The sequence below is a fragment of the Pungitius pungitius genome, chromosome 15 (genome assembly GCF_949316345.1).
Source record: "Pungitius pungitius chromosome 15, fPunPun2.1, whole genome shotgun sequence".
NCBI lineage: Eukaryota > Metazoa > Chordata > Actinopteri > Perciformes > Gasterosteidae > Pungitius > Pungitius pungitius.
In genome coordinates, this window is record NC_084914.1 from 2,060,770 (window position 1) to 2,087,938 (window position 27,169).

Consider the following 27,169-nt stretch of genomic DNA (forward strand, 5'->3'; position numbering starts at 1 on the left):
CATACATATATATACCATATAATAAATCACTTATCATAGCCATTACCCTCATGGGTGTGTCCTCTCATTGAAACCATGTGTCTCCTGTCTCTCACAGGACGAGATGGATGGATGACGAGTGAACAGATGTTCAGGCAGGAAGTTCGTAAACGCAGCAGGTGACACAGGAAGTGGTGACATTTGATGATAAATATGTAAAGAACTGAACGTGTTCATTCTGATGTCTATGAACGGCGCGTTCTTTCAGGTTAACATCGGTCAATGGGGGGGCCACATTTCTATAGAAAACACACCTAAACACACCTTAACAAGTAGCGTAAAAAACACCAGCCACCAGCAAATGCATGGAGGCGACAGCAGCGTGTAGCGAAGAGACGGCGTATAATCATTTAAAAGACTTTTATGAAGTTACTGACAAGGTTGGTGAGGATGGGAGGAATATGACCTTTTTTTGCACCTTAATGATAACTGTCGTGTTTTTTATTCCTTATTTAAAAAAGACCATTCAAGCAGCATGTGTTTGAGAATGTACTGTAGGGGTGAACGCTGCAGCTGCTGCTAGTGTGGAGTGAATGGACAGCAACATTAAAGCAACAATCCCCTCAATGCTAATGTAAACCCTGGTTGGATAAGGATTCAACATTGGATATGAAGATTAAATCTGATGCGTAGCTTCAGTGTTAAAACTGATGAAATAATTGCTGTCTGTGGTTCTGGGCTGTGGCAATAATTTAGAAAAATAATAGCTTGCAGCAACATGGAAAAAAGAACTGAACTAGTTGGAACTGTGAACTATTTATGAAATATTTTGAACTATGAACTGAACTAAAATTTGTGACCTGAACCAGTTCATGTAGAAAGTGAACTTTCGCAACACTGGTACACGCTGTGACCCCCCCCAGCAGAGAGGCCTGTCTGCTTCTCTCAACTGGACAGAACTGTCCCCTGTCCAGAGAGACAGACCTCCGTCGTTATGTGTGTCCTCTCCACTAACCTGCTGAGACTATATATTATATATATAAATATATATAATTCTGACTGTGTAACCTTGATAATACAGTAACAACAGTGAGGACATCTCACAGCATCCGGCTGAGATGGGGAAGTATGTGAACAAACAACATTTCTTCAGTTCCTCCTCCTGGTCACGCTTACACAGACTCTGCAGGGCTTCGGACAGGCTTTAATGTTCCTAACCTCATGTACACAAACATGTGATAGCAGCAGCAGATACATTCCTGTCAAACAACAGATGCAACACGGTTCCTGCTGAAACGGCATGATGCAGCATTCAGGTCACATGACGGCAACAGAATTACATTCACAGTCACGATGGAGGCGAGTGGAAACAGATCAGCTGACAGTCCCCTGAAATGAACCTTTTTGTAAATGTATTGATCTCGGGATTACGTTGTGATTCAGGCTAAAAACAGCTGATTGTGGATTTAATGGAGCTCCCAGTGGTTGTGGGAGGTCTGCTGATCGAAGGCTGGAGACAGGCTCAGTTTGTCATGAGGAGATAAACAGGTGATAATGTTCTGAAGGAAAAATTCATATATTATCTGATACATCTGATGTTTCATTACATTTCCGGATGCGACACGCTGATCCTTTGAGGGGGTTTGTTACAGTCAACGAGTAGCTGCTGCAGCACAAAACAGGAAGTTGCAGGGGCCTCTACAGCGAGAGCGCGTGTGAGGTGTCGCTGTCCGACATCACGGAGGCCCTGGTGGAGCCCGGCGGGCTCCGGCAGGACTTGCTGGCTGGACCCTGATAGGCGGGCCTGCGGCGGCACGCCTGAAGCAGCTTCAGCAGGTCGCGGCGGAAGCGCACGCCCACGAAGGCGTAGAGAAACGGGTTGAGGCAGGCGTGCAGGTAGGCCAGGCTCTTCAGCACCTGCCCAGCCAGGTCAAAGCGCTTCAGGTCCTCGCACTCCGTCAGGGTCAGGGTGGTGGCCTCCGCCGCCTCCGTCACCAGCACGCCGGCGTAGGGCAGCTGGGTGCCGGCGAACGCCGCAGCCACGGCCAGGATGACGCGCATGGCCTTGTGCTTCTGGAAGTTGCGGGTCTTGAGCAGCTTGGCGACGATGACGCCGTAGCAGAAGGCCATGACGACGAAGGGCAGGCAGAAGCCCATGCTCACCTGCAGCGACAGCACCAGGATCTTGGTGCGGTTGCCCAGGTGGGACGGGAACACCATCCGACAGTACCCCTGGCGGGCCGGCTCCGAGGCGGCGGCGAACACGAGTTCGGGCGTGGCGAGCAGCAGCGCGAGCAGCCACACCCCCGAGCACACCAGGCGGCTGAAGCGGCGGCGCTCCGCCTGCGAGTTCTGCGCCCTGACGCTCTGAACGATGACCACGTAGCGGTCGACGCTGATGCAGGTGAGCAGCAGCATGCCACTGAACAGATTCACCTTGTAGAGGGCGGAGTTTAACTTGCAGAGGGCGGAGCCAAAGCTCCAGCTGCCGTGCGACGCCTCGGCCGCCCACAGCGGCAGGGTGACGAGGAACAGCAGGTCGGCCACCGCCAGGTTCAGCAGGTACACGTCGGTCATGGTCTTCAGCCGCCGCCGCAGGTTCAGGTAGATCCACACCACGGCCAAGTTCCCGGCGCCGCCCACCACGGCGATGACCCAGAAGAACGGCGGCTCGAAGCGGCTCCGGAAGTCGCGGACGGACGAGCGGTCGCAGAATAAGCCGTCGCCGTAGTCGTAGTCGGCGTCAGGTGTCGATGACAGATTGAAGTTGGCCGTGACCTAACGAGGAGGCGACACACCTTTGTGTGAAGGCTTGTTCTTCTGTATGTTTCTATTAAATTAAATGAAGAGATCAATAACTGATAATAGTTACCTCTGTGATCATGATGTCATCCATGGACGTCATGTGGTCAGGGTCTTTGTCTATGGTGATGAGGTCATTCAGCGGCTTATTCAAGAAACAAAATGAAAGACAGCTATGACATCACACTGTGACATCACCTGTAAGGAGTTACTTTTTGTGTTTTACATTTGATTAAATATAGGGTTGGGATTTTGTTACTTATACATCGTATACAAGTAATACCATGTGCTACTCTATACATATTGAACTATGAATAACCAATACATTCATTTTAAAGTATTTAAGATTATTCATTAACTACTGAAAGCGGATTCATTATTGAAGAATAAACACAGAGAATGAAAAGAAACAAATCTACCCAGAAACTCCAAATGTACATGAAACATGCAGTAAACACTAAATAAAAGACGCAAATGAAGTACTTTGGACTCACGATGTGTCTTAGTTTCCTCCGTCGATCTCTCTGAAACGTTTTCCACTTTCCGTCCGTTAGACCACAAATGTTGAGTCAAAGCAGAAGTTAAGGGGGAGGGGCCTAATTTCACTGTTAATAAGCTCTTAACTCATTTAAACCTTGAATTTACCCTTCATAAAATATGTCATTCACACTCAACTGTACCTTCATTCTCACTTTACCTTTGATAACCCTTTAAATCAACATTAGCTCAACCTTTATCAATCCTTAATTTATATGTACTAACCCTTACCCTTAAATAAACCTACCCTTAATTAGAACTTAAGTAGTAGTGGAGCTTTGACGTGTCAAACCAACCGAACCTGCTGTTATCTGTCATGTTGTTGTTTACTTCACGAGCACAGTCACACACACACACACACACACACACACACACACATTAATAAGTTCATAATAAAATGAATCAAAAACTACCCTGAATGTAACCTAGATTAAGATGTATCACACACGTCACTGTGTGTGTTTGTGTACGTGTGTGTGCGCACGTGTGAGTGAAAGTGAGAGTGTGTGTGTTCTTGAGAGATTGTGTCTGTGACAACATCAAAACAAGAATCAGCCACATTGCGTGCCAGCAGCTTCACACTGCACAAGGTGGCATGACAGGCTCTAACCACAGAGGCACGAACACAGACACACACACACACACACACACACAGCTTCCTTTCTAGTCAACAGAATGAATCACGTAAACGTCTCAGGAGACAAAACAAAGTGCTTTCCTTCGTTTACATTGTATAGTTATAATAAAGCTCCTCACATGTACATTATTGACCTTTGACCTGAGTGCCATCATTCAAGCCAAAGGTCTGCAGGGTCTGTGCGCGGGCCAGTCGTGGATACCTGCCACTCACTGACAGCCAATCAAATTGCAGCATTGTTGCAGTGCTGAATTACCTTGTCCTAGGTGCTGTAAAGCCCCGACTCTGGACAAAGAGACACATGAATGATAGAGAGCTTTTTACAAATAAATGAATGTTTACCTCACTTTGCTGTCTGCTGGTTATCACTATTTTATGGAAATAGTTTGTCCTTTCGCCCTCTCTACACACACCTGGCTGTACTCAGGTCTCAATGAAGTTAACGTACCTCTGACATAATCGTTTGCATCATCATGACAATCATTTTTGCTATTTATCAACATGAAAACAGTATTTCATTATGATCGGCATCATTTGATACAATGGTGGTACAATGATTAGAATTCACTCACAGGATGTAATGAAGCTAAAGTTCAAACCAGTGTAATGGCTTCAAAACTCATTGATGACATTTAGACAACGTGAACTTGATGTATTTGTTAAACACAACAGGCCTATAGAGCAGGAAGTGGAAGGCTGAGACGGACAACGTGGCATCTATAAAAACAGAAGACAGAGTACAAAAAATTGAATGTAGTAGGGCGTGACCTAGTGTACAAGTTAGTTACTTCTAGTTAATGCACGTCATGGCTGACGCTGTCAGCCAGGGGCGGGGCTTAAAGCTCAGCCAAGGATCCACAAGTGACACATATTTACCTACACCCCCCCCCCCCCCTAATATATTTTTTTGAATGTATTTTGATGTTTTTCATATAATATAATAATGGTTCTAATTTTTGTGGAAAAACAAATGCGTTGGAAAGTACCCGGATGTAATCTGAGCCGGGTGAATCGGCCGGACGTGACGTGTCCTTCTTGTTGGAAAGGCGGAAGTTAACAAAGGCGGTGTGTTTACATTGGGACAAGCAGCAGGTGAGATTTAAGTTACATTCCACATGTTAATAATAATATTCCCTATGTCAATTATACGACCTCATGCTATAGAAACACGACGCAATATCTAAGCTGACAGAACCGACGAGTTCGGTTCTGTCTCATTTATTATGGCCGTTTCTGGGGAAAAACCCGGCTCCGGAATAGTCCGTAATGTTCAGGAAGGATGTAAGGAAAGGACCCACCATGCTTCCTTACTTAGCTCCTTTAGCATAGGAACCACTGGACCAAGGAAAGGAGATCATTCCGTCCCATAAATCCTTGCAGTGACAATATTCAAGTAGTGACATATCATTGGTAAGAAATAACAATGATGACGTAGAAACGCAGATCATGTGAGTAACCGTTAGCATGACTCATGCATGTTAATACAGTTCTACTTTGAGGCTGGTTGTTTGTGTCGTCTGGATGACTCACACTGTAACATGAAGGCATCTCAGATGCTTCTTTGTAGCTGCTGCAGATTGACGTCAACATGCGTCTCCTCCATCACAACAGCTTAGTGGAAGTGGAGTCGATCCCTAAACACTGCAGTGTCTTTTCCTAACTCCTCATGAACTCTCCTAACCATCTTTCCTTGACCTTGTGACATTTTCCACAGAGGTCAAGGAAAGGTGGTCAGGAATAGATGTTAGGAGGTCATTTTTCTCCCTATTCACATCCAGCCCAGTAGGTTTAAAAACCAGTTTGGGTGTAACACCTCAAGCATGAAGAAGGTGAAACGTGGTTCAACTTGCTGATGCCAAGGCGACGCTGTCAATCGATTGTCAAGTTAACTTTGATGTGTCACGATCTGCTTTCAGTGATGTTGGCGGGGAAGCAGCGGTACCAGGACATCAGCCCTGTCACTCTGCAGCTGGTGGCCGGGGTTGTGAGCTCCAGCCTGTACTGCGGGGAGGTGGAGGGTCTGTCGGGGGGGCTGGTGGAGTCCTTTATGGTGGAGCTTTATCGCTGTAAACTTTGTCAGTTCACCTGCGGCCTGAAGGCCTCTATCAGCAGCCACTTGCAGGTCAGGCACCGCCTCCAAGCGCTCACATACCTGGGGGAGGGCCACGGAGGGGGAGGGGCCGGCGACAGAGAGGAAGCGGGGCTCCGGCAGGGGGCGTCGCCCTATCACTCGCAGAGCAACGAAGACGAAGACTTCCTGCTCTACAACATGCTGGATAACATGAGCCCGCCCACCTGTGACATTGGCAGCGAAGGCGTGCTTCAAGTTGCACACACCTGTGAGGTGACACACCTGTCACACACACACACACACACACACACAGCCGGTCGTCTCCCCCTGCAGCCACGCAGCGCGGCGCCCTGCCGCCCACCCCGGGCCCCGCGTTAAACCTCCTCGACGGGACACATCTGATCAAAGAGAGCGCACGGCACCGAGAACCATGCTTCAACCGATGCTTCCTTGCACTGGTTTTATTTATTTAGGATATATGTCTAATTATTGTGTGAAAACGCTCTTTGTGCTTTGAAGGAGCGTACTTGCATCATTACATCATATCGTCAGATCAATGGCATTAAATAGTCAGAAAATTGCAATAAAATTGTTTAGTTTAGTATATGAACATATTTATCCTTTAATTTAATATAATACTAATAATGCGTATTGAATCCTTCTGGGATGTTCAGTGATTCTGATTGGCTGACTACAGAAACGTATCCACGGACTACGTGACAGCAGATATTCATCCTTCTCTGTGCAGGTCAACACTCTGTTCGAGGAGTCGTCCTCCATGTTCCCCCCGCAGGAGGCTTCTGTGGACCCGTCTTCTTCTGTAGACCCTCGTGCCTCCCAGGAGGAGATGGCGCAGTCCGCTCACCTCATGACTTTGGGTCTGTGTCGCATCTCGGCTGCCAAACCCCCTCATCCTGCTCCCGCCTGCTCCTCCTCAACACCCCCTCGCCCCCCGGCCGAGGACCCCTCCTCCACACCCCCCCGCCCTCCGGCCGAGGACCCCTCCTCCAGCCTGAAACGGAGCGCCGCAGGCCCCCAGCGGACGAGGCTGCCCTGTCCCCTGTGTCCTGTGGTGCTGGCGTCCAGGCGCCTGCTGGACGTCCACGTCCGGTCCCACCGCGCGGCCGGCCACTTCGGCTGCGTCTGCTGCAGCCGCACGGCCGACAGCTGGGAGGAGCTGGAGCTCCACTGGAGGAGCCACCGCCGGAGGAGGAGGGACGGGAGGGAGAAAGCGGCGGCGTCCCGTCGGTTCGCCTGTCCCGCCTGTCGGAGGACGTTCAGCAGCGCCGCCCTGCGTAAAGCTCACCAACAAACGCACAACGCTTGTGGTCGGCGTCGCCACTTCAACTCAGGTGGGAACATCGCTCCCCCCCCCCCCCCCCCCCCCCCCCCTCCCCCCCCCGCGCGATGATCGAGCGTCGATCAATAACGTTTGACTCGGCTCCTGCAGGTGGATGGAGGAGCTGCCCGACTGGACGAGCAGGACAGACAGATTGTCCCGACAGGTAGACAAACTCTCCGTCCTTATCAATAACTAGTAAGGAATAACTGCCCTGTAACACAATAGTAATGTGTTATACATTTATTCATCCACCGTATGAAGCAACATTGAAACTGTTCACAATTTCATACAATACAATAATTTACAATAATTGATCGTTTTGAATGTTGTTAGTAAATTACGTTGAGTTCATCTGTGCAGTTCACGCTGAGGGATCAAAGTCTGACTCTGTTGAACCCGATGGATGCTTTTATCTCCCTAAATGTTGCAGCTATAATACTATTAAAATCCTCCAGCGGACCCCAAACCAGTATCAGTGTGTGTCGGCTCCCAGTCACACCAGCACACTCCACCCTGGTTCTCTGCCCAGCTTCAGTGAGAAGAGGAAGAAGAGCAGGAGAGACGAAGGAGAAGAGAAGAAGAAGAGCAACGAGACGGGTTTCTGTTGCTCTATTTGTCACAGGTACATACTTACCCACAATCCATCACTCCACAGGCCGTCACTGTGGGGTTAAGCAGATCAATCAAACAGACAGGTAACCTTAGTTAAACCAGGTGTGTTACTTGTTGCTGGCTGATGATTTTTTAATCTACAGGAAGTTCTCCTCCAAGTTGACTCTGAGACGTCACCTGGGAACTCATGAAGGAGAGAAGCCCTTCAGCTGTCCTCACTGCTCCTACAGCAGCAGGCTGAAGGCCTCACTGCAGCAACACCTGAGGACTCACACAGGTAATACACGTGCACACCTGGGGACTCACACAGGTAACACATGTGCACACCTGGGGACTCACACGTTGCATACACACACAAACAGGTAACATACACACTCACATGTGGCCTCACGCAGGCAACACTCACACACAAGTAAGATATGTTTGTGTGTGTGTGTCACCAGGTGAGAAGCCGTACAGGTGTACTGAGTGTTCCTATGCATCGATAGATCGCAGCTCTCTGCTGAGACACAGAAGAACTCACAGTCAGGAGAAACCGTACAGCTGCCAACACTGTGACTACAGCAGGTAACGCGGCCACTAGTCGTCCATGATGTCATGGTCTCTACTGTGATTGGTCCATCATGTCCGTGTCTGCTGTCATTGGTTTCAGTATCCAAAAGAAGAGTTTGGATCTACATGCTCGGCGACATCACACCGGTGAGGCGTTTCCATGCCAACAGTGTGATTACTCAAGTCCGGACCGTCAGCTGCTGATAAGACATGTCAGCAGACACCACACCTGTGACCTCACAGATGATCAAGCACTTTGATTGGACTATCTGTTGTGGGGGAGCTTCTCCTCCATTAAAAGGTGTATTGGTTATTTACTGGATTTTTACATGTAATTAAACTGTTGCAAATCAAAACGTTTCTGTTATCCATCTGAACGTTATCCATTACGTTTCTACACATGGCTCATTACATCATGGTTGGAGACGATGAATGATGATTGCCTTCCGATAATGATCAATATTAATACAACAAAAAATACTTGACTTTATTTTATCTCCTTATGTCCTGTCTGGTCTCCTTGTTTCCTGCATCCTTGTTTCCATTCTCTCTTCCATCATATCTCCTGTTTTTAGCTTCCTCTGCACAATCTTCAGGCCTCTTATTTCTCTTTAAGATCCCCAGTAGACTCTGTGTTGCTGGTGATGTCAATAAAGCTTGAGTGGATTGAAGGCTAATCCCTGAGATTAGCGCTGCGTTAGCAGTTAGAAGATTAGGCGCATGCTGTTAATCCACCATGCTGCAGCTAACCGTCAGTCGCCATGTGGAACCCGAGGAACGCCGTCCTGCTCTCAGGTACGTCCTCCACCAGACTCCACCGCTCTCGGCTTGTCCCTCCTCAACAGGGCCCACGACGTCGAGCTCAACGTGAGATCCTCAATCTAGATCTGAGCTGAAGATGGTCCAGAGGGTTCTTCTCCCAGAACCACCTGAAGACGTCCCCTTTTAATTGAGAAATTTGAGGCCTGTAAAGGTTTATTAGTGTCTTTTATTGTGACAGTCCAGTGAGCAGCCTCCTGTCTCTCAGCATATTGGTGAAGAAATGAGTAAACAGATGGATCCACCAATCACAGAGAGGATTGTAAATGTTGGTCTCTTTGTGTAGTTCTGCTGGTTCTGTCCGCCTCGGCCTTTGTGGAGGAGCTTGATGATACGTGAGTACACATTTTAAAAAGTAATATAAGAAATCTGTGTTTGGTAAGAAGCTGAGATTTAAACTTGAACAGCTTCCTGTTTCAGTGTCGAGAGTTTCACAATTAAAGCATCCCAGAACTTTACATCAGTTGATCTAATCACAGTTTAAACCTCTTCAGTCAACAGTTTCCCACAAAAATATATATATGTGTGAACATTAACACGTGAAGAAATGTTGTCCCAACAGCTTCATGGAGACGAGAGCTGAAGACGACATCTGGCTCATCAAAGTATGTCAAGTCACACGGAAATGTACTACATGCATACATTTATATTAAAGCTGGGCTCATTAACGCGTTATTATCACGGAAAAATGGATAGCATAGCATTTCGTGGACATTTTCATTTAAGTGTCCTCCAGACAGAGTTGATAGACCTAAAGTTGTTAATAACTAATTTTGTTGTGTTTGTAAATAAGCACAGGACGAGAGAACAAACTGAATCTTAATTATTACTCTTATTAATGTTAACTGTTGCTCAGAAAGCTCCTGTTATAACGTCATTTGTTTATCCATAACCAACTAAATGAAATATTAATGTTTCATTTGATTACATACATTTTTAACAAATATCTGAACTGCTACTGTGTTACTGTTTTAAAAGCTCCTAATTTAAAAAGATTTGGTATCCATGGAAACAACAGCGTGTGATCCGCCTCTTTGCAGTTTTACGCCCCCTGGTGTTCGTTCTGTAAAGAACTGGATCCTGTTTGGCACCAGATTGGATCAGAACTCCGGAGTCTTGGTTCTCCAGTCAACGTCGGGAAATCAGACGCCACGGCCAGCACCGGTCAGTAAGACTACCAAAATAAGAGCATCACTGCAACTTGATAGGAAATAGATGATTTACTGTGTCACATCTTTCTGTATAAAACGCTGTGAATGTGATGATCAGTCTGAACTGTGCAAACATTCTTCTTTAGACACGGGGTATAAACGACAAGCCACGCGTTGTATTTGGATTTTCTAAAACAGAATACTAATTTAAACATTTTCATTGGATGAAGAGCAAACTCACTTTGAAAGACTTAAAGTTGTGAGATGAAAAGGGAAACAACACCATGGTGACAACCTGTCAGTCAGCATCTAGCCCCGCCCTAAATGTTCCAACTGTGGGTTTGACTTTAGAATCCGAATCAGAAGCCGTTTTTGCCTCGTGCAGAAATGTTACATAGATGGTGGGTGGTGTAATAAAAGGAGACAAACAATAATAATAATAAGCTAAAGTAAAATAAGAAGAATATAAACATATAGGTGCGTGGAGTCAGAGGTCAGAGGTGATGCTGTGTTTTCTCTGCAGGTTTGGCCAAAGAGTTCAGGGTCAGAGGTTATCCAGCCATCCTCATGTAAGTCCTCAACATTATCATTAAAGGAACTAATCATGTCATTTACTAAATTAATTCATACACACATACAATTGCTTTGTAATGCACAATCATTATTCTCTTTACACAGTAGTAGATCAATATTTTTAAAATATTTGGTAATTAATTTAAAATAAAATATATAAATTAATATGAACAAAGCCAAAGCTATTCTCCGCTGCCAGGGTATCAACGTTTGAAACCTTTAGTCAACACGCACAGCGTGAGATCAGGAAGCAAACGCATATACAGCGTTTATGAAGCGTTATAAAGTGTAAAAAAACCAAAGAGAACCTCTGTGTTAGCGAGTACAGAAGAGGATCTTCTCCCGCACAAAAAAATATATATATATATAAAGATGTCCATTTTAATGTTTGGTACCTTTCCCCAGTATCAGCCCCCCCAAATGCCCTCATTGTTCATTTGCACGATGACGCCCCTTCCAAGTTCTCCACTGAATAAATTCAAATCTCTCCTACATTTTCAGGTTGAAGAAAGGTGTGAAATATAATTATTCAGGACCAAGAACCAAAGACGGAATCCTGGACTTTGCCAATAGAGTTGGAGGGCGAGTAACCTTTGAAACCTCATCATGTCAATTAGTCACAGCTTTAAAACCATGTGATGTAATAACCTGTGGTATAGATTACATTAAAAATACATTCCATTCCATCTGATGTAAGACGACCAAAAACAGCTTGAAACACACCGTGTGACCTCACAGAAGTCGCTCTGACCCGTCTATGTCGTGTTGTTCAGGCCGTTGGTTCGATCTCTCAGCAGTGTTCCGCTTTTCCAACACGCTATGAACCGCCATGATGTCATGTTTGTTTATGTTGGAGCCTCTTCGCACCTGAAGGTACACACACAAACACACACAAACACAAAGCTTTAGTGTTGAGGACATTTCAAGGAACGATGATTCGCTTTCCTTCCTGTGATTATGTTTTGTTCTTCTGGACTCACAATGGAAATGGAATTTATTTACTGAATAAAAAAATAATAATTCTAACCATATCAGAAAGTTGTGGGGGGGGGGGGGGGGTTAAATGCAGGTCCATTTCCCCTTTGAAGCAGTGAAAGACGGACCTCGTAATTATGGCATGAAGCTGGTCCTCATAAAGATGGACCTTCATGTACACAAACACACATGGCTGACCTTTGACCTCTGGTGTATTCTTAGGGAAACTACACGTCAGCAGCAGAGAAGCTCATCGTTAACACCTACTTTTTCTCTTCAACGAGAGACGTCTTGCCCAAGGTAAGACTGACTGAGAGGACAGTAGAGGACGGAAGAGGAGGATAGGGGACGGTAAAGGACAGTAGAGGACGAAGAGAAACGATGAGGATGAAAAAGGAAAGCTGAGGACGAAGAGGGTAAAGGAGGAATGCACAGGACAATTTAGCAACGTAGAGGACGATAGAGGATGATAGAAGGTAGAGGACGATGGAGGATGATAGACGGTAGAGGACGATAGACGATGATGGAAGGTAGAGGACGATAGACGATGATGGAAGGTAGAGGACGATAGACGATGATGGAAGGTAGAGGACGATGGAAGGTAGAGGACGATAGAGGATGATAGAAAGTAGAGGACGATAGAGGACGATAGAAGGTAGAGGACGATAGAGGACGATAGAAGGTAGAGTACGATAGAGGACGATAGAAGGTAGAGGACGATAGAGGATGATAGAAGGTAGAGGACGATAGACGACGATAGAAGGTAGAGGACGATAGACGATGATAGAAGGTAGAGGACGATAGACGATGATAGAAGGTAGAGGACGATAAAGGATGATAGAAGGTAGAGGACGATAGAGGATGATAGAAGGTAGAGGACGATAGAGGATGGTAGAAGGTAGAGGACGATAGACGATGATAGAAGGTAGAGGACGATAAAGGACGATAGAGGACAGTATCGATAAACCTATGAAATGTCACAAATTGTTAACCTTAGCGGTGTTTGTGGTAAAGCCTGGTCTATATGTCTGTCCAGGGGGTCTCCCTCCCGTCTCTACCAGCTGTGGTGGTTTTTAAAGATGGAACCTTCTTCACCTTTAACGGTAAGCCTGTGAACTCAGACCTCTGAGTAATCTGCACTTTTTTCTTTAACCAGGAGACATCCTGTGATAAATAGGTGGTAGCATGATCATAACGGAGTCACTTGGGATATGGTACAGCTAAAACACAAACCAGTGCAATGGCTTTAACAGACATCACAGTTGTCCTGTTACCACGCCTCATCATGACCCCTAACCAAGAAGCACCAACACGTGTCTTTGTGAGCAAGAGGATGCGCTAACAAATAACCTCTTTTAATCTTGAAGGACTTTTATTTCTGATTCAGAGGAACTTGATGGTGATCTGAAGTCGTGGATCAACAGAGAACGTTTCCCAAACTTCATGAGGATTGACAGCTTCACTTTGTACGCGATGGGAGAGTCAGGTAACACCCCCCCCCAAAATGTCATCATTTTGGCCATTAATAGTTTTTATAAAGAGCACAAACTTTGTTTTGTTTTGTCTGTCAAGTGGAAACTGCAGCTCGAGGCTGCTGATTGGTTCATTTTAAGTGACTCCGCGTCTTTCCTACAGACAAATTGGTGTTGTTGGCACTGGTTGAGGAGAAGAACCTGTGTGAGGAGAGCTTGAGGTAAGACCCTATCTAACACACACTATGACATCATCCGTCCTCTAACCTCTGTGATGCGTTTTCTGTCATGTGACCTGCTCAGGTATAAAGGTCTGGTGGAGAAAGTGTCTGCAGACTACAGAGAGTTCTACAGCAGGTAAAAGTCTCATTGGACACAAACACGTGGAAAAAGTAGACGGTCACAAACCTAAATCTGTCTTTGTGTCCCTCCAGAAACTTTTACTTTGGTTTCATGGAAGGGAGTGACTACATTAATGGGCTGGTGATGGGGTAAGATGGTGTTTCATTGTAGTCTGTAGTCCTTTATGTATCTACTGTAGTCCTCAATCTATGGAGGCCTGAACATAACCCTTTAAAATGTAAGACAAACAATTTAGAAATAATATATATCACTGTGCAGGAAGAAACAAAAAGCCAACTGGGCTTATTTGAAGCTTCCTCCTATTTACTATTAAAATATTTGAGTGCTCTCACATCACAGCACATTCTTTGTGTAGTATTAAGTTTCTTTTACAACATGATGGAGAATATTAGAGCTGCTGTATGCAGAGCTGTGAGGAAACGTCTTTGTTCCCTGGACAAAATAATAATAATTAGTTTGTACATTAAATATAAAGCCTTGTTTCTGTCTTTTGCTGCAGTAGCGTGTTGCTTTGGTTCTAATCACGGTTCAAACTCCGTACGCTTGCATTAATATTTACACCTCAATAGGGGGGACGTGTGGCCGATGGTTTGTGGTGGTTGCCATGGTAACTCGTTGTATCACGGCTCCATTCAAGCTGCCTTCAGTGCACGCGCTCAACTCTGAGTCAAACTACTCCGAGTTGATTAAACTGACCCTAAACAGCTGATCTGAACCCAAAAGTCAGAGTTTGGTTTTAAGGTCTGTAGGCCGTGGTAGTCGAGTGCTTCCATTCCTTTAATTAAGCTCACTGTGGATCAGCTGTATCGTTTGTTGTTATAAGGGAGGTGGAAGTTCCCTCCTTCGTAGTGGTTGATCTGTCCAGCGATGGCTACTTCCTGCCTCCGGCCGCTGTAAAGACAGAGCGCCACCTGCTCGACTTCCTGAACGGGGTCCTGGACGGCAGCATCCAGGTGAGTCTGTAGTCCTTCTCTGGAGGACAAAGATTTAAGTCATGTTAGACTTTTTCTGAAATCTGACTCTTTGTCTGACCTCTTAGTTTCAGGGAGGAAACAGCATCTATCAGCGGGTCAGACGTTTCATTTACGATATCAGAGTCTCACTGACGGTAAATTCTGTGATAGTCACATCTGTTTACCTGTCTCAGGTACCTCTTATCTGTCCGTCCTCTGTTTACCTGTCTCAGGTACCTCTTATCTGTCCGTCCTCTGTTTACCTGTCTCAGGTACCTCTTACCTCTCTGTCCTCTGTTTACCTGTCTCAGGTACCTCTTACCTCTCTGTCCTCTGTTTACCTGTCTCAGGTACCTCTTACCTGTCCGTCCTCTGTTTACCTGTCTCAGGTACCTCTTACCTCTCTGTCCTCTGTTTACCTGTCTTGGGCGCCTATTAACTCTGAATCCTCTGTGTCTCTGTCCATCCAGTCCATTTACAGCCAGTCTCCACTGCTCGGGTGCTTCCTGGTCAGCGTCCCTCTTGCCATTATCGCTGTTGTCTTCTATGTCTGTTTTAAGAACAGACCCACCTCGGCCGACGATGACAACAATGACAGCGATGGCCTGTTGGTTTCACCTTTACAGCACCAAACCAAAACTGACAAAAAGTCTGACTGACAAGATAAAATCAGGAGTAGGACCGTCAAGTCATGTAATCCAAACTTAGACCTAGAATACTTTGTCCTCATCTGTCTTTAAACTGAGAGCCAATAAAACCCTTCAGCCCCACCTCTGTCCAGGTGAAACCCTTATTTCAATATCAACTTAATGTCATTGGGTTGTTTCATGAATATTTACAATAACACATACCTCTGCAGGGTGTATGACGTCACAACCTGTGATGAGCTAATCAGGGCTTTACAGGAGAGGAGACGTCTTGAAGTTCTCCATTAGTTATCTTTGGCGTCTCTCGTGGCCATAAGATGTGAAGACATTCTCCTCCCAGAGATCCAAAGGTTGAGCTTACTTGTTAAGTCTTTGTGTATGTCAAGTTCATAGGAAGAGCATTTCAAATGAATAAAATCTGTCCTTCTCGCACATTCCTGTGTGGGGAACCAGAGTGGTCTATGTTCAAAACTCCCATTGCTGAAGCTGCGGCTGTGAGTTGTGCCCTTTTTGTCCCAGATACATGAAGGAGCGGTAACCCTCAAACACTGTGGTGGACAGTAGTGGCCTTAAAAGTGACCAGAGAGAATTAATATTCTTCAGGAAATTTACCTTAAAGACTCATTTCAAACCCATATTCATATATGCACAAATCTCTGGTCCATCTGTCCCCAAACACCTCTGACGTCTGACAGCACGTCTCAGTGTCAGAGCTTCTTCATCCAACAGGAAGAAACATGTGAATAGACTTTATACATCACCCTCATCTGTTAAAGACGTTTGTTTGGGATCAGATCAGCTGATTTAACACATGAGACTCCAGGATTAATCTAAGCCTGGCTGTTAGCTGCAAAGAATACATTTCCATGGTTACATGGTTTAATTCAACCTGCTTTGGAGCATCCAAGTCAAAGCTGAATTCATCCACGAAAACTCCTCTTAATCCCTTATTCTGGTTTCGTGCAATAGGGCCCTGGTTTGGCTTAATAGATTTGACAGTGGAAAGAATAATTAACTAAGCTTTTATTTTGAAGGTGAGTGGGTCGAACCGGATGAACCGTCATTCTGCTGTACTAACGGCTAGCAGGTAGTTGAATGTTATACAGCTAGTTAGGCTTTTATTCGTAAGAACAGCGAGTCAGTCGGTGTGCTCCATCACGCTGCTTTGCTTACAGCGTGGAAGTGACGTTAGTTGGCAGTGATAAACAGATTGTTGGACTTTTATTCTGAACGTCGGTGAGTCAAACCGGATGCTCCGTCATGCTGCTGGACTAAGGGCTAGCAGCTAGTTGACTGTGATTAACAGTGCAGAGCGGACGGAGATCCTGAGCCTTCTCTCATGCTGTTGCTCGGCTTAAGAAGAAGCTCCTAGAAGCTGCCCGTGCACGCGCACAGTCTCCATGGCTACGGAAGAGTTCTACGAGGTGAAGCAAGTTAATGCTAACCTGCTAACTGAAACTACTTCGGAGTTCCGAGTAAACTTTGTAAACTTTTCGAGCGAAACCCCAGCAAAGTGTAGTGAACTTATCATTTTTCAACTCGGTAAAGTGAGTCAGAGTCTGAAGTTCAAGACTATCTGTAGACTGAGTTAGTTTTTGTAACTAGCCTGTGGAGTTAACGTTAGCTCAATGCTAGCACAGTGTTAGCTCAGTGTTAGCTCAATGCTAACTCAGTGTTAGCTCAGTGCTAACAGACGTCTGTCACAGTTTATACAAGTGAAGGTGTTCCCACTAACTGTGGTTTGTACGCTTCGACCAGACTGTTGATCATTTAATCACAGAACTCTTATTAATATGTATTATTATTATTATTGATCAGTTGATCAATGAGTTCATAAACAAAGGAAATTAATCAGCAAGTTTCAACATGTATTAATTATGAGGTAACAATAGATTCTCAGATGTAACTTTTTCTGTTTTCAGGTAGAACTTAGTTCAGGTGATCAGTCAAAAATACTAATACAGTTCAGATGTTGAAGAAGATGATCTTAGTGAATCTGAGTTTGTGTGAAAATATAATAATTGTGTGTAATAATAAGAATATATAATAATAATAGACAAACTGGTGGTGTCACTGGGCCGACAGGTCGAGCGCATCGTGGATAAGAGGAAGAACAAGAAGGGGAAGGTGGAGTACCTGGTCAGGTGGAGAGGTTATGGCTCAGACGGAGACACCTGGGAGCCCGAGACTCACCTTTCCACCTGTATGATCTATGTCCAAGACTTCAACCGCCGGTACGCCGAGTGGCAGAGGGACACCACCTTGCTGCGCTCTACTCGCAGATTCCCCAGCCACCGCTTTAGCCCCGCCCACCGGTTGCCCTGCAGGCCCCCGCCCTCCGCCACGGCCCGTGGTAGCGTCAACAGTGACATCATCGGAGGTCTACCTAGGGTATATGACCAGGGTCATATGTCCCCCTCTGGACTGAAGCACCTGACCTCCGTCAGCTCGCAGCAACGCTTCGGCAGCCTTCTGATGACGGCGTCTCCGGCCAGCACGCCCCGCCGCAGCGTGGACCTTTCCAAGACCGGCATCAAGATCCTGGTCCCCAAGAGTCCCATGAACAGCCGCCTGGACTCTGAGAACTTTACGAGCGAGGTGGCTCACAGTCTGGAGGCGGGAGCTCAGGAGGCTCACCTGGTCCCACCCGAGGTCGCCCTGCTGGAGAAACCCGCCGGGGTCCAGCTCGGTCCTGGAGAGGAGAGAGCCCGCATGGGGACCAGACCCCGTGGCCAGAACCCCCTGCCCCCGCCGCGAGTACCCGTCACACCCGCTGCGATGCGCTCCCTCGGTGGCACAGGTAAGGTCGAAGGTCACACTGCTGCTCTCTTGCCTGATTTAAGTCAATTGGATCTAAAGGAACGTTCTGTCTCCTCCAGATACCTCGACATCGACGGAGGTTGCCACTGGGATGTCAGGTGGGCACAGTGCTGTTACCGGGACGACCAGTGTGACGGGGAAGCGCCGTCTGGAGGAGCGCTCCGCTTTTGACAAACGTCTGAGGGTCAGTGTTCGACAAACAGAGAGCGCTTACCGCTACCGGGACATTGTGGTGAAGAAACAAGATGGCTTCACTCACATCCTGCTGTCAACCAAGAGCTCAGAGAACAACACGTTTAATCCTGAGGTGAAGCCACGTCCCCGGACTATAGACATGCGTTGAAGCCACGCCCCAGACTATAGACCACACCCTTGATACTTAACCCGACTGGTCTCTTATCCTTGTTGTCAGGTGATGAAGGAGATCCAGAGTGCTATGGCGACGGCAGCATCAGATGACAGTAAGCTGGTTTTACTTGGCGCCGTCGGCAGCGTCTTCTCTTGCGGCCTGGACTTCCTGTACTTCATCAGGCGGCTGACGGAGGACAGGAAGAAGGAGAGCATCAAGATGGCTGAAACCATCAGGTAAAGCAACGTCGCCATGGAGGCCCTGTCTGTCATCATGTAAGAGTTGACCTCTGACCCCTCTTCCTTAGGACCTTCGTCAACACCTTCATCCAGTTCAGGAAGCCGATAGTGGCGGCGGTCAATGGGCCGGCCCACGGCCTGGGTGCCGCCATCCTGCCTCTCTGCGACGTGGTGTGGGCCAATGAGAAGGCCTGGTTCCAGACGCCGTACGCCTCCTACGGCCAGACGCCGGACGCCTGCTCCTCCTTCACATTCCCCCGCATCATGGGCCTCGCCTCGGTCAGTCCCAGTTGCACCTCGCAGCCCTGCTAACCACCGCTGGGTTCTAATGGGAGTTCTGTTTCAGGCCAACGAGCTGCTGCTCAGCGGCAGGAAGTTGACCGCGCTGGAGGCGTGTTCTAAAGGGCTGGTGTCTCAGGTGCTGTGGCCAGGGACCTTTACACAGGAAGTGATGCTGCGGATCAAAGAGCTGGTGGCGGTCGACTCGCAGGTGAGTTTTTACATCAGTGTTATGAAAAAACTGGTTATTTCAAGGCCTGGAAAAGTGCTTGAAAAAAATAAAAAAGGCCCCAAAGTGTTATGGAAATGTACGTTATTCATTTATATGATTCCTATGCTTTTAACAGACAAGCTCAGGCGCTGCGCTGTTAACTGAAAAGCTCAGGGGGGGGGATCAGGGAAGTGTAGATTTAACCGTTGGGTACGTGTGGAGAAGTGCACGCCATGCGTTACGACGCACAAAGACCCGAGATGATCAGGATGGAAGTTGTGTGGAGACACAGAAATCAGAGCGAAGCTACAACAGGAAGCTCATCAGAGGGCCGTGCTTTCATGTCTGTTTGTGCCCATCGTGACACAACTTATCAGTGGATAACTGTTAAGATCAAAAGGAACTATTTGAATGGTAGGGGAACACTGGGTTTGGAATTTGGTTTAAAGTCATGGATGTCCTTTAAAAATGTGTTTGAACCCTTTTCTATATACACCATCATTTGTCATCGCTTCTTCTTCTGTGGTGGTTCCACTTCCTGCAGGTTCTGCGCGAGTCCAAAGCGCTAATGAGGAACACCAGCCGCAGTGCCCTGGAGCAAGCCAACGAGCGCGAGTGTGAAGCCCTGAAGCGGGTCTGGGGCTCGCTGCAGGGGACCGATTCCATCCTGCAGTACCTGCAGAGAAGCACCGAGTTCTGCTAGAACCTGGACTAGCCCCTCTGACTCGGCACATTCTGAGCAGAAACGTGTTGTAAACATTTAAGTTATAATTGTATCAGAACGGTGACACATTTCTGTATCCTCTTGTTCTCCTTGGAAGTCAAATGTTTACTCACCTGGAAGGTTCCATCCAGGTGTCTCTGCTTAGCTAGGCTAGCAGTTCCCCCCCCCACTTCCAGTGTTGGCGCTAAGCTAGGCTAACCGCCCTGCACCCTCGTGTGTGCTGGGTTATGGTTCCAGACGTTGTTACATCACACAATGCAGAGGACCGGAGAGACTGAAGCGGAGCTGCCCTTTGACCTTCTGGAAGGAGCAGTGACCCTGATGCTCAAAGGTTTGATGGTTTCTCCACTCGAAGCCATCCTTCACCGGAGCGCTGATGGACAGCTTTTCATTGTGCAGCAGGCTCACTGATGAATTATGGGTAAAATAAACACCGCAGGAGACTTAAGGTGTGGTTTGTACACCAGAATCTCATCAGGTTATTAATCTCATGTGTAAAATTAAACACAATCAGTAAATCTTTTATTTCATTTCAAATGAATTCAAGTGTTTGTCTACTTTGTAAATTTGAAAGATATAAACTTTATTTCCAAGCAGTGATGTCATGCAAATTAGTACTAACCAATTAGAACTATGCTGAGGAATACCTTTATTTTTAGGACAAATGAGAGAAAAACACCTTCAAATAATCAGTCCTTGTGGGTTTATAGGTTGAGACACAACTTTATACTTTTTCAACTAAAAGGATTCAAATCAAAATACAAATTCAAACTGGTTTCTACAACAAAACCTGCTGGTGACCTCATCAGGGAGGACAGGTGTCATGGGCTCCTGTCCCCAGGTGGAGGTGGTAGGTCTGGTCTTGGAACATCAGCAGGCTGTAGAAGTTCTCGCCACCTCTGAGGACACCGTGTTCTTCTCCACGCCACGAAACCGGACTGTCAACAAATCCATGAACCGTGACGGAGGCCCATGACGCCGCCTCAGGCTGCTCCAGGTGCCACCTGCAGAGCCAGTAGTAGTACAAGGAGTACTATGACATTATGATACCAGAAGTCCTCTTACTGCTAGGAGGAGTAGTACAAGTAGCGGTACAAGAGATACTACATCATCTGTTGGTCACCTGATCTGCTGGATGAGTCGGTGGACGTCTTGAGGACGCAGCAGTCCCTGAACGGAGACGCTCCGAGCTCGACTCGTCGTCGTCTTCGGCTCGGGACAGACAAGTGAGGACAGGAAGCTGCTGGACAAGTTCTCACTGAAACCACAGAAGAAGAGTCAACAGGAGACCACGTCACATGACCGGTGGTTGTCATTACGTCTACCATCTCACCAGCTGATGTGGCCATCCACAGCACCGAGCCACTCCAAGAGACAGTGTGGGTCACATGACTGTAGGTCAGAGGTTAGCAGGGGACAGGTCAGGTCTGTGAGGGTGTGGCTTCGGATCTCAGGTCTGTGCTCTGACCAATCATAACGAGAGAGGAGGGCCTGCAGTGAGGCTCCGCCTGCTATAGGGCAGAAAGCAGCATTATGGGTGGTAGTCTGCCTTAATGAAGGACCATGTCCATATGATGAATCAGAACATGCAGGTGGAGCTCACCTGGGTCATGTGACAGCAGGAAGTCCGTCTTCAGTTTAAGTCGTGACCTCAGACCTGTGACGACTCTCTGGTAGCCCCGCCCACCAGGAGCCATGCTGCTGTCAGTCAAATCTACTGACACTACTGTAACATACAGATAAAGATACAAAGTTACAACATCTTATTACTGGGGTATTTATTTAAGTATGATGGGATCTGACCAATCAGGGCGATTTAATAATGAACAAACCAAATCTGCTGTTTGTTCGGTGGTTAAATCTGGACGGTTTCCCTTCAACTCCCAACAACTCAAAGGAGTCTTTATCCAGAGAGAGAGACAGGCGACCTGCAGACAGTCACAGGGAGACACGGGCGGTCAGCTGACCAGGATGAGACACCTGTACATGACATGAGGCTTTACCGCTTGGCAGCAGAGCGACACAGTTGTCTTCATCGATCCTCGTCCGGTAGGACAAACCGGAGACACGTCCTGCAGCACAGAAACCGTTACCATGACTACTTCAGACGGCTGTTTTCAAGTAACACTTCAAGGCAACGCTACCATGAGCACTTTATAACAACTGCCAACTACCGGCACTACAAACTGACACATGACACCGGCAGGTTGGTTAGTACAATGGAAAGGTGTGTGTGTGTGTGTGTGTGTGTGTGTGTGTGTGTGTGTGTGTTACCCTGGTGCACGGCGGTCTCCAGGAAGTGTTGGTCCAGCAGCTCGTGAATGGGCAGATCCCTGATCAGGTAGAAACTGTTAATGCTGTTAAGTACAGCTTCCAGGTGGGAGGGGGTGGAGCTACACTCAGGCAGCAGCATGGACACCTGTGCAGGTAAAGGAACGTTAATCACGTTTTTATTACTGTCACCATGAAACAACATCATCAACATTGCTTCTTTCCTGAGGTCTTTGTGTTTTCCTCCATCCACAGGCTTCTGTGGATGGAGGTTCTACCTGGTGGAGGTTGTCCCTGCAGTGGTTGTGCCATACACCTGACTTACTACTCTAAATATTTGAATAATTTCTGTCATTTGAACTGAATGTATTGTACATCTTTCACATTGTTCATTGTGTAACATGACGTCATGTATGTCTCCATCCTGATGGACGGATCCTCCTCTGTGTCTCACTGAGGTTTGTCCCCCTTTTCCCCCATTAAAGGGTTTTAAATAGTCTTCCTGTGCCGATGTGAGGGTTCCAGGACAGAGGATGTCGTAATGTGTACAGATTAAAGCCCTCTGTACACTTGGGACTACATAAAATAAAATAAAACGAATTGTTACATAAAGCAATATATCGGATCGGATCTTTGCGGGCCGTTTGTTTTGAAATGCTTTTACTTTGAAGGGCCCTGCCCCACACGTGCCAACTCTGTTAGCATGCGCAATGCTGACCTAGCTAAAATGCTAACGTCGTTACCTTGTAGTTGAAGTGCAGCTGCTCCACCTGAGAGCTCAGCCTGTTCTTGTCATCCAGGAAACTGGACCGATCACAGACCAGCAGAGTCCGGGGGTTCCGCTCCAGATCCCCGAACATCCTACAAAGAAGTTTCCTATATCTTCATAACTCTCCTCAAGTCACAACACGAGCTCTAACCAGAGAGCTAACGTCGCGTCTGGGGTTTCCAACGTAAAAGCTTCCCTCACAACGCGCGGCTGCAGTTCGCTGAAGCACCCTCGTCTCTTGCCGTAGTCACGTGCTCAGACCCGGAAGTGGACAAGCACGCCGCCGTGTGAGGAGCTGCTTGAGGTTCAGAGTCTTTTCTGCTGTGTGGCGTCATGTCGGCGGTCACCTGTGTACCTGGTCAGTTTGATGACGTAGAGGAGGACAGGTGAGACCCAGAGTTTAATTCTACAGTTGATAAAAGGTTCTGATCGTCTTCTTCTCCTTCCGTCTGTTGTCCTCGATGTTGTTCCTAATGTTGGGAAGCTACACGTTTGGACCTAGTCATCTGGTATCTTTTGGAGCCAATGAAGTTACTGCTTCTGCAAGCAGACATTCATGATATTTTAGATGTTTAATCATCAACTGCTAACTAATAATCTTGTACTTTCCTGGCTCCTCTTATGAAAGTAGCGGTACATTGTGTTTCTCATGTTTGGTTTCCCGCCATGATTCCAAATGTATTTTGGTGTTTAATCAAATCATTAAGAATAAACAGCTGATGTTTGTGAGCATAATTTTCTCTCTGCAGCAACCAATCAGAGCTGTGTGCTGCAAGGCATCAGATCAGTGATGTCACTGTGCAGCCTTCATCAGACCCACCGGAGGACGAAGAAGATGACTATGATGAAGACGACGACGATGACGATGAGGAGGAGGAGTGGATGTGGCGTTCAGCAGGAGGAAATCTCACCAAAAGATACAACAGGACAGCAGTCAGCTGTCAGGTTAGACACTTTCTGATGAATGTGATTGTTTTTGAATGTTCAGTCAGGTGATCAGTTGATTGATTTGTTTGTTTCTATTGGTCAGTCCAACAGACAGAATCCGTCCAATAAGACGCTGCAGTCGACTCCGTCTGACAAAGCTCTGAGGAAATATGAACACAAGATCAACCTGGGTAACAAGGCACACATCTCCATCATCCAAATCCATATCTACTACATCTGTGCCGACACGAATAATGCGACAAAATATTTCCACATAGTTAACGTGCGGTTGTTCAGACCAGTGAAGGTGTCTCCTCCACACGGTGCTCATCTGGTAATCAACGGGATCAACAAGATCAACTTCCATTGAAGAAGTTGAATTGTTAAAATAGAAAATGTGGAATCGACAGTGAGAGCGTGTTGCTTAGGAAGCTTTATGGATTTAAAACGTTAACAATAATCGATTGCATTGATTTTGTTCTTCATTCTGATGAGTTTTTTTTTATTGTTTCAGACAAACTGAATTATGCAGACTCGGTGATCAATAAAGTGACGACGATGCAGAAACAGAAGGAAGCCGACACGTAGGTCCGATCGCCTCCGTTCTGTTACATAAGTGTGAGTCGTGGTCTGATTGGCGTCTCTCTGCAGGTACCGAGTGAAGGACAAATCGGATCGAGCTACGGTGGAGCAGGTGAGCTGCTGCTCCTCACGCAGATGCTTTTATTTTGAAAAGTTTTGTTTAAAAGTTTATGATTTCTCTCCCTTGTTTGTTGCAATCAGCTTACTGATTGTGTTCCTCTTCTTCTGCAGGTTTTGGATCCTCGAACTCGAATGATTCTCTTTAAGATGTTGAGTCGAGGAGTCATCTGTGAAATCAACGGCTGCATCAGTACCGGGAAGGAGGTACGGAATCATGATGGATCTCAAAGGCTTTCAGGGGGCTGTAGCCGTTTAGTCCCTTGTAGCAGGATGGGACACCGCTCCAGAGATGGGTTGAAGGTCAATGTGAAGATGGCACAGACCTTCAGGCGGGAGGGGGACGCACCTTCTGGGCCCTTGGCCTTCCGGGTCTTCTGTCTTGCAGTGAACCAGGGTTTATTGTCTTTTTATGTGAGGAAGACGCATGTCCTCATGTGTGCTATAAGTGAGTCCATGTTTGTTTTCCTGCCAATGGGGTCAGGGGTCATCGCACACTGGAAGAAACAAAGCTGCATTATAATATTTCATAATATTTTACTTGTGTGGTTCCAGGCTAACGTTTATCACGCCAGCACCTCTGCTGGAGAAAGCAGAGCCATCAAGATCTACAAGACCTCCATCCTGCTGTTCAAGGACCGAGACAAATACGTCAGCGGAGAGTTCAGGTGCGTCTCACGTGGTCCTGCTTCCCCTCTGCAGGGTCACAAGGCGGCTGGAGCTCCGCCCAGCTGACACCGGCCGTCCAATGGGCATAGCTCACCATGCGTGGAGACAAATGCCCCTCGGTACCGATATGAGGGGGGCCTCATGTCCGCCGTCTTTAGACCAGTCAATTATTTGCTCTTCTGTTGTCCTGCAGGTTCCGCCACGGTTACTGTAAAGGAAACCCCAGGAAGATGGTGAGAACCTGGGCAGAGAAGGAGATGAGGAACCTGATCAGGTAAGAACACCTCAAGAGGACCTCCGATCAGCAGCTGGAACCTACTACAACCTGATGTGTGTGTGTGTTTGTGTGTGTGCACGCGCATGTGTGTGTGTGTGTGTCAGGCTGCAGACGGCAGGAATCCCGAGCCCTGAACCGAAGCTGCTCAGAAGTCACGTTCTGCTGATGAGCTTCATCGGAAAAGACAACATGTGAGAACCGATCGGAGCGGTTTAAGGACTCATTTTGAGCTTTGTGTCGTTTACTGATCCTGTTGTTGATTTGATTGGTCAGGCCGGCTCCTCTGTTGAAGAACGCAGCTCTATCGGAGTCAAAGGCCCGTGAGCTCTACCTGGAGGTTCTACAGAACATGAGAAAGATGTTCCAGGAGGCTCGACTCGTCCACGCCGACCTCAGCGAGTTCAACATGCTGTAAGAGCCGCTTCATTCACAGGAGATCCGTCTTGACCTCTTCAAAATAAAAGCCTGTAAAACTCACTGAGCTGTCTGCAGATATCACAATGGAGGCGCTTACATCATCGACGTGTCCCAGTCGGTGGAGCACGATCATCCGCATGCCCTGGAGTTCCTCAGGAAGGACTGCAGTAATGTCAACGGTGAGCGGCGCCCCCTCTTCTACTCTTTACCAAGACGTGGTCATTAAAGTGCAGGAGGACATTGTTGGTGGACCAGGAGTGACCCCGGAGGACGGCTCGTAGAAGCTCTGGCTGGAGGGTGCCGCGTCCTCTCTCTGTTAACGTGGGCCGCTTCTCTCCCAGAGTTCTTTGTGCGGCGCGGCGTCGCGGTGATGACGGTCCGGGAGCTGTTTGACTTCATCACCGACCCCTCCATCACGTGCCACAACATTGACCAATACCTGGAGAAGGTCTCAGCACTTCTCCGCACAAGGCTACTTTCACGAATGCCTCCAGAGGAGCCTTTTCATCTCCTCTCTCTGTCTTCATCGTGCAGGCGATGGAGATCGCGACCCAACGGACTTCAGAGGAGCGTTCGAATCAGGACGGAGTGGACGAGGAGGTGATCACACGAATGTCCCGGCGTTGAGCTGGTTACCATAGTTACCCCCCCCCCCCCCCCCGCCTGACCTCCATCCTCCCCCACCACAGGTGTTTAAGAAGGCCTACATACCCCGCACGCTGACGGAGGTGAGTCACTACGAACGAGACGTAGACCTGATGAGGACGAAGGAGGAGGAGTCGGCCATCTGTGGACACAGTGACAACGTAAGGAAACCCACACGGATCGATGAAGGAGAATCAAATCCACCAAATGTTCAGTGTGTTCCCCGTGGAACTCACCTGGTTCACCTGGTGTACCCGGCTTACCAGGTGTACCTGGTGTACCTGGGCCAGCTTTGATCCCGTGTCACGCATTAACAACATGCGTGCTTTTGGGGTTTTTCAGGTTCTGTACCAGACGCTGACCGGACTGAGGAAGGATCTGTCCGGAG

General features: G+C 47.3%; 6 protein-coding genes across 9 annotated transcripts in view; 4 read left to right on the forward strand and 2 right to left on the reverse strand.

Moving 5' to 3' along the window:
* Positions 1–1,169: 1,169 nt before the first annotated feature.
* Positions 1,170–3,429, reverse strand: ccr9a (chemokine (C-C motif) receptor 9a). The gene is made up of 3 exons (XM_037457109.2): positions 3,276–3,429; positions 2,852–2,926; positions 1,170–2,757 (listed from the first exon to the last, which is right to left on the reverse strand). The coding sequence occupies exons 2-3, from the start codon at positions 2,882–2,884 to the stop codon at positions 1,678–1,680; spliced, it is 1,113 nt and encodes a 370-aa protein (XP_037313006.2). The 5' UTR covers positions 2,885–2,926; positions 3,276–3,429; the 3' UTR covers positions 1,170–1,677.
* A 1,498-nt stretch (positions 3,430–4,927) lies between these two features.
* Positions 4,928–8,938, forward strand: si:dkey-154p10.3 (oocyte zinc finger protein XlCOF6). 3 transcript variants are annotated; one of them, XM_062557897.1, is made up of 8 exons: positions 4,928–5,047; positions 5,872–6,299; positions 6,775–7,378; positions 7,477–7,531; positions 7,799–7,990; positions 8,124–8,257; positions 8,469–8,547; positions 8,633–8,938. In XM_062557897.1, the coding sequence occupies exons 2-8, from the start codon at positions 5,874–5,876 to the stop codon at positions 8,790–8,792; spliced, it is 1,650 nt and encodes a 549-aa protein (XP_062413881.1). In that variant the 5' UTR covers positions 4,928–5,047; positions 5,872–5,873; the 3' UTR covers positions 8,793–8,938. The 3 variants fall into 3 exon arrangements, with proteins under 3 accessions (XP_062413881.1, XP_037315291.2, XP_037315289.2); XM_037459394.2 differs by having other exon boundaries at positions 4,939–5,047; positions 7,898–7,990; positions 8,424–8,547; XM_037459392.2 differs by having other exon boundaries at positions 4,943–5,047; positions 8,424–8,547.
* On the forward strand, positions 8,938–15,608 carry LOC119209810 (protein disulfide-isomerase TMX3-like). The gene is made up of 16 exons (XM_037459396.2): positions 8,938–9,327; positions 9,638–9,686; positions 9,914–9,956; positions 10,392–10,515; positions 11,026–11,071; positions 11,577–11,657; positions 11,849–11,948; positions 12,273–12,350; positions 13,087–13,153; positions 13,438–13,536; positions 13,686–13,743; positions 13,826–13,879; positions 13,957–14,013; positions 14,709–14,838; positions 14,925–14,993; positions 15,309–15,608. Exons 1-16 carry the CDS (start codon positions 9,294–9,296, stop codon positions 15,495–15,497), a joined length of 1,278 nt encoding a protein of 425 aa, XP_037315293.2. The 5' UTR covers positions 8,938–9,293; the 3' UTR covers positions 15,498–15,608.
* Positions 15,609–16,728: 1,120 nt separating this feature from the next.
* cdyl (chromodomain protein, Y-like) lies at positions 16,729–20,648 on the forward strand. Of its 2 annotated transcripts, none has more exons than XM_062557684.1 (7): positions 16,729–16,960; positions 17,571–18,285; positions 18,365–18,612; positions 18,718–18,890; positions 18,962–19,172; positions 19,240–19,383; positions 19,928–20,648. In XM_062557684.1, the coding sequence occupies exons 1-7, from the start codon at positions 16,886–16,888 to the stop codon at positions 20,084–20,086; spliced, it is 1,725 nt and encodes a 574-aa protein (XP_062413668.1). In that variant the 5' UTR covers positions 16,729–16,885; the 3' UTR covers positions 20,087–20,648. The 2 variants fall into 2 exon arrangements, with proteins under 2 accessions (XP_062413668.1, XP_037314013.2); XM_037458116.2 differs by having other exon boundaries at positions 16,729–16,909.
* A 78-nt stretch (positions 20,649–20,726) lies between these two features.
* On the reverse strand, positions 20,727–23,256 carry rpp40 (ribonuclease P/MRP 40 subunit). The gene is made up of 8 exons (XM_037458119.2): positions 23,122–23,256; positions 22,382–22,526; positions 22,111–22,179; positions 21,940–22,035; positions 21,711–21,833; positions 21,441–21,618; positions 21,231–21,365; positions 20,727–21,111 (listed from the first exon to the last, which is right to left on the reverse strand). The coding sequence occupies exons 1-8, from the start codon at positions 23,236–23,238 to the stop codon at positions 20,913–20,915; spliced, it is 1,062 nt and encodes a 353-aa protein (XP_037314016.1). The 5' UTR covers positions 23,239–23,256; the 3' UTR covers positions 20,727–20,912.
* Positions 23,257–23,395: 139 nt separating this feature from the next.
* The window catches only part of riok1 (RIO kinase 1 (yeast)), a 4,804-nt gene continuing 1,030 nt past the window's right edge, over positions 23,396–27,169 (forward strand). The window contains exons 1-15 of the mRNA XM_037458117.2: positions 23,396–23,533; positions 23,897–24,092; positions 24,178–24,265; positions 24,589–24,658; positions 24,726–24,768; positions 24,888–24,980; positions 25,329–25,441; positions 25,636–25,716; positions 25,824–25,910; positions 25,993–26,130; positions 26,212–26,315; positions 26,478–26,584; positions 26,671–26,736; positions 26,826–26,942; positions 27,124–27,169. The exon at positions 27,124–27,169 is cut by the window's right edge and continues 8 nt beyond it. Of these exons, the coding sequence (XP_037314014.1) occupies positions 23,481–23,533; positions 23,897–24,092; positions 24,178–24,265; positions 24,589–24,658; positions 24,726–24,768; positions 24,888–24,980; positions 25,329–25,441; positions 25,636–25,716; positions 25,824–25,910; positions 25,993–26,130; positions 26,212–26,315; positions 26,478–26,584; positions 26,671–26,736; positions 26,826–26,942; positions 27,124–27,169 (1,402 nt within the window). The 5' untranslated portion in view covers positions 23,396–23,480. The remainder of the gene's footprint in view (positions 23,534–23,896; positions 24,093–24,177; positions 24,266–24,588; positions 24,659–24,725; positions 24,769–24,887; positions 24,981–25,328; positions 25,442–25,635; positions 25,717–25,823; positions 25,911–25,992; positions 26,131–26,211; positions 26,316–26,477; positions 26,585–26,670; positions 26,737–26,825; positions 26,943–27,123) is intronic.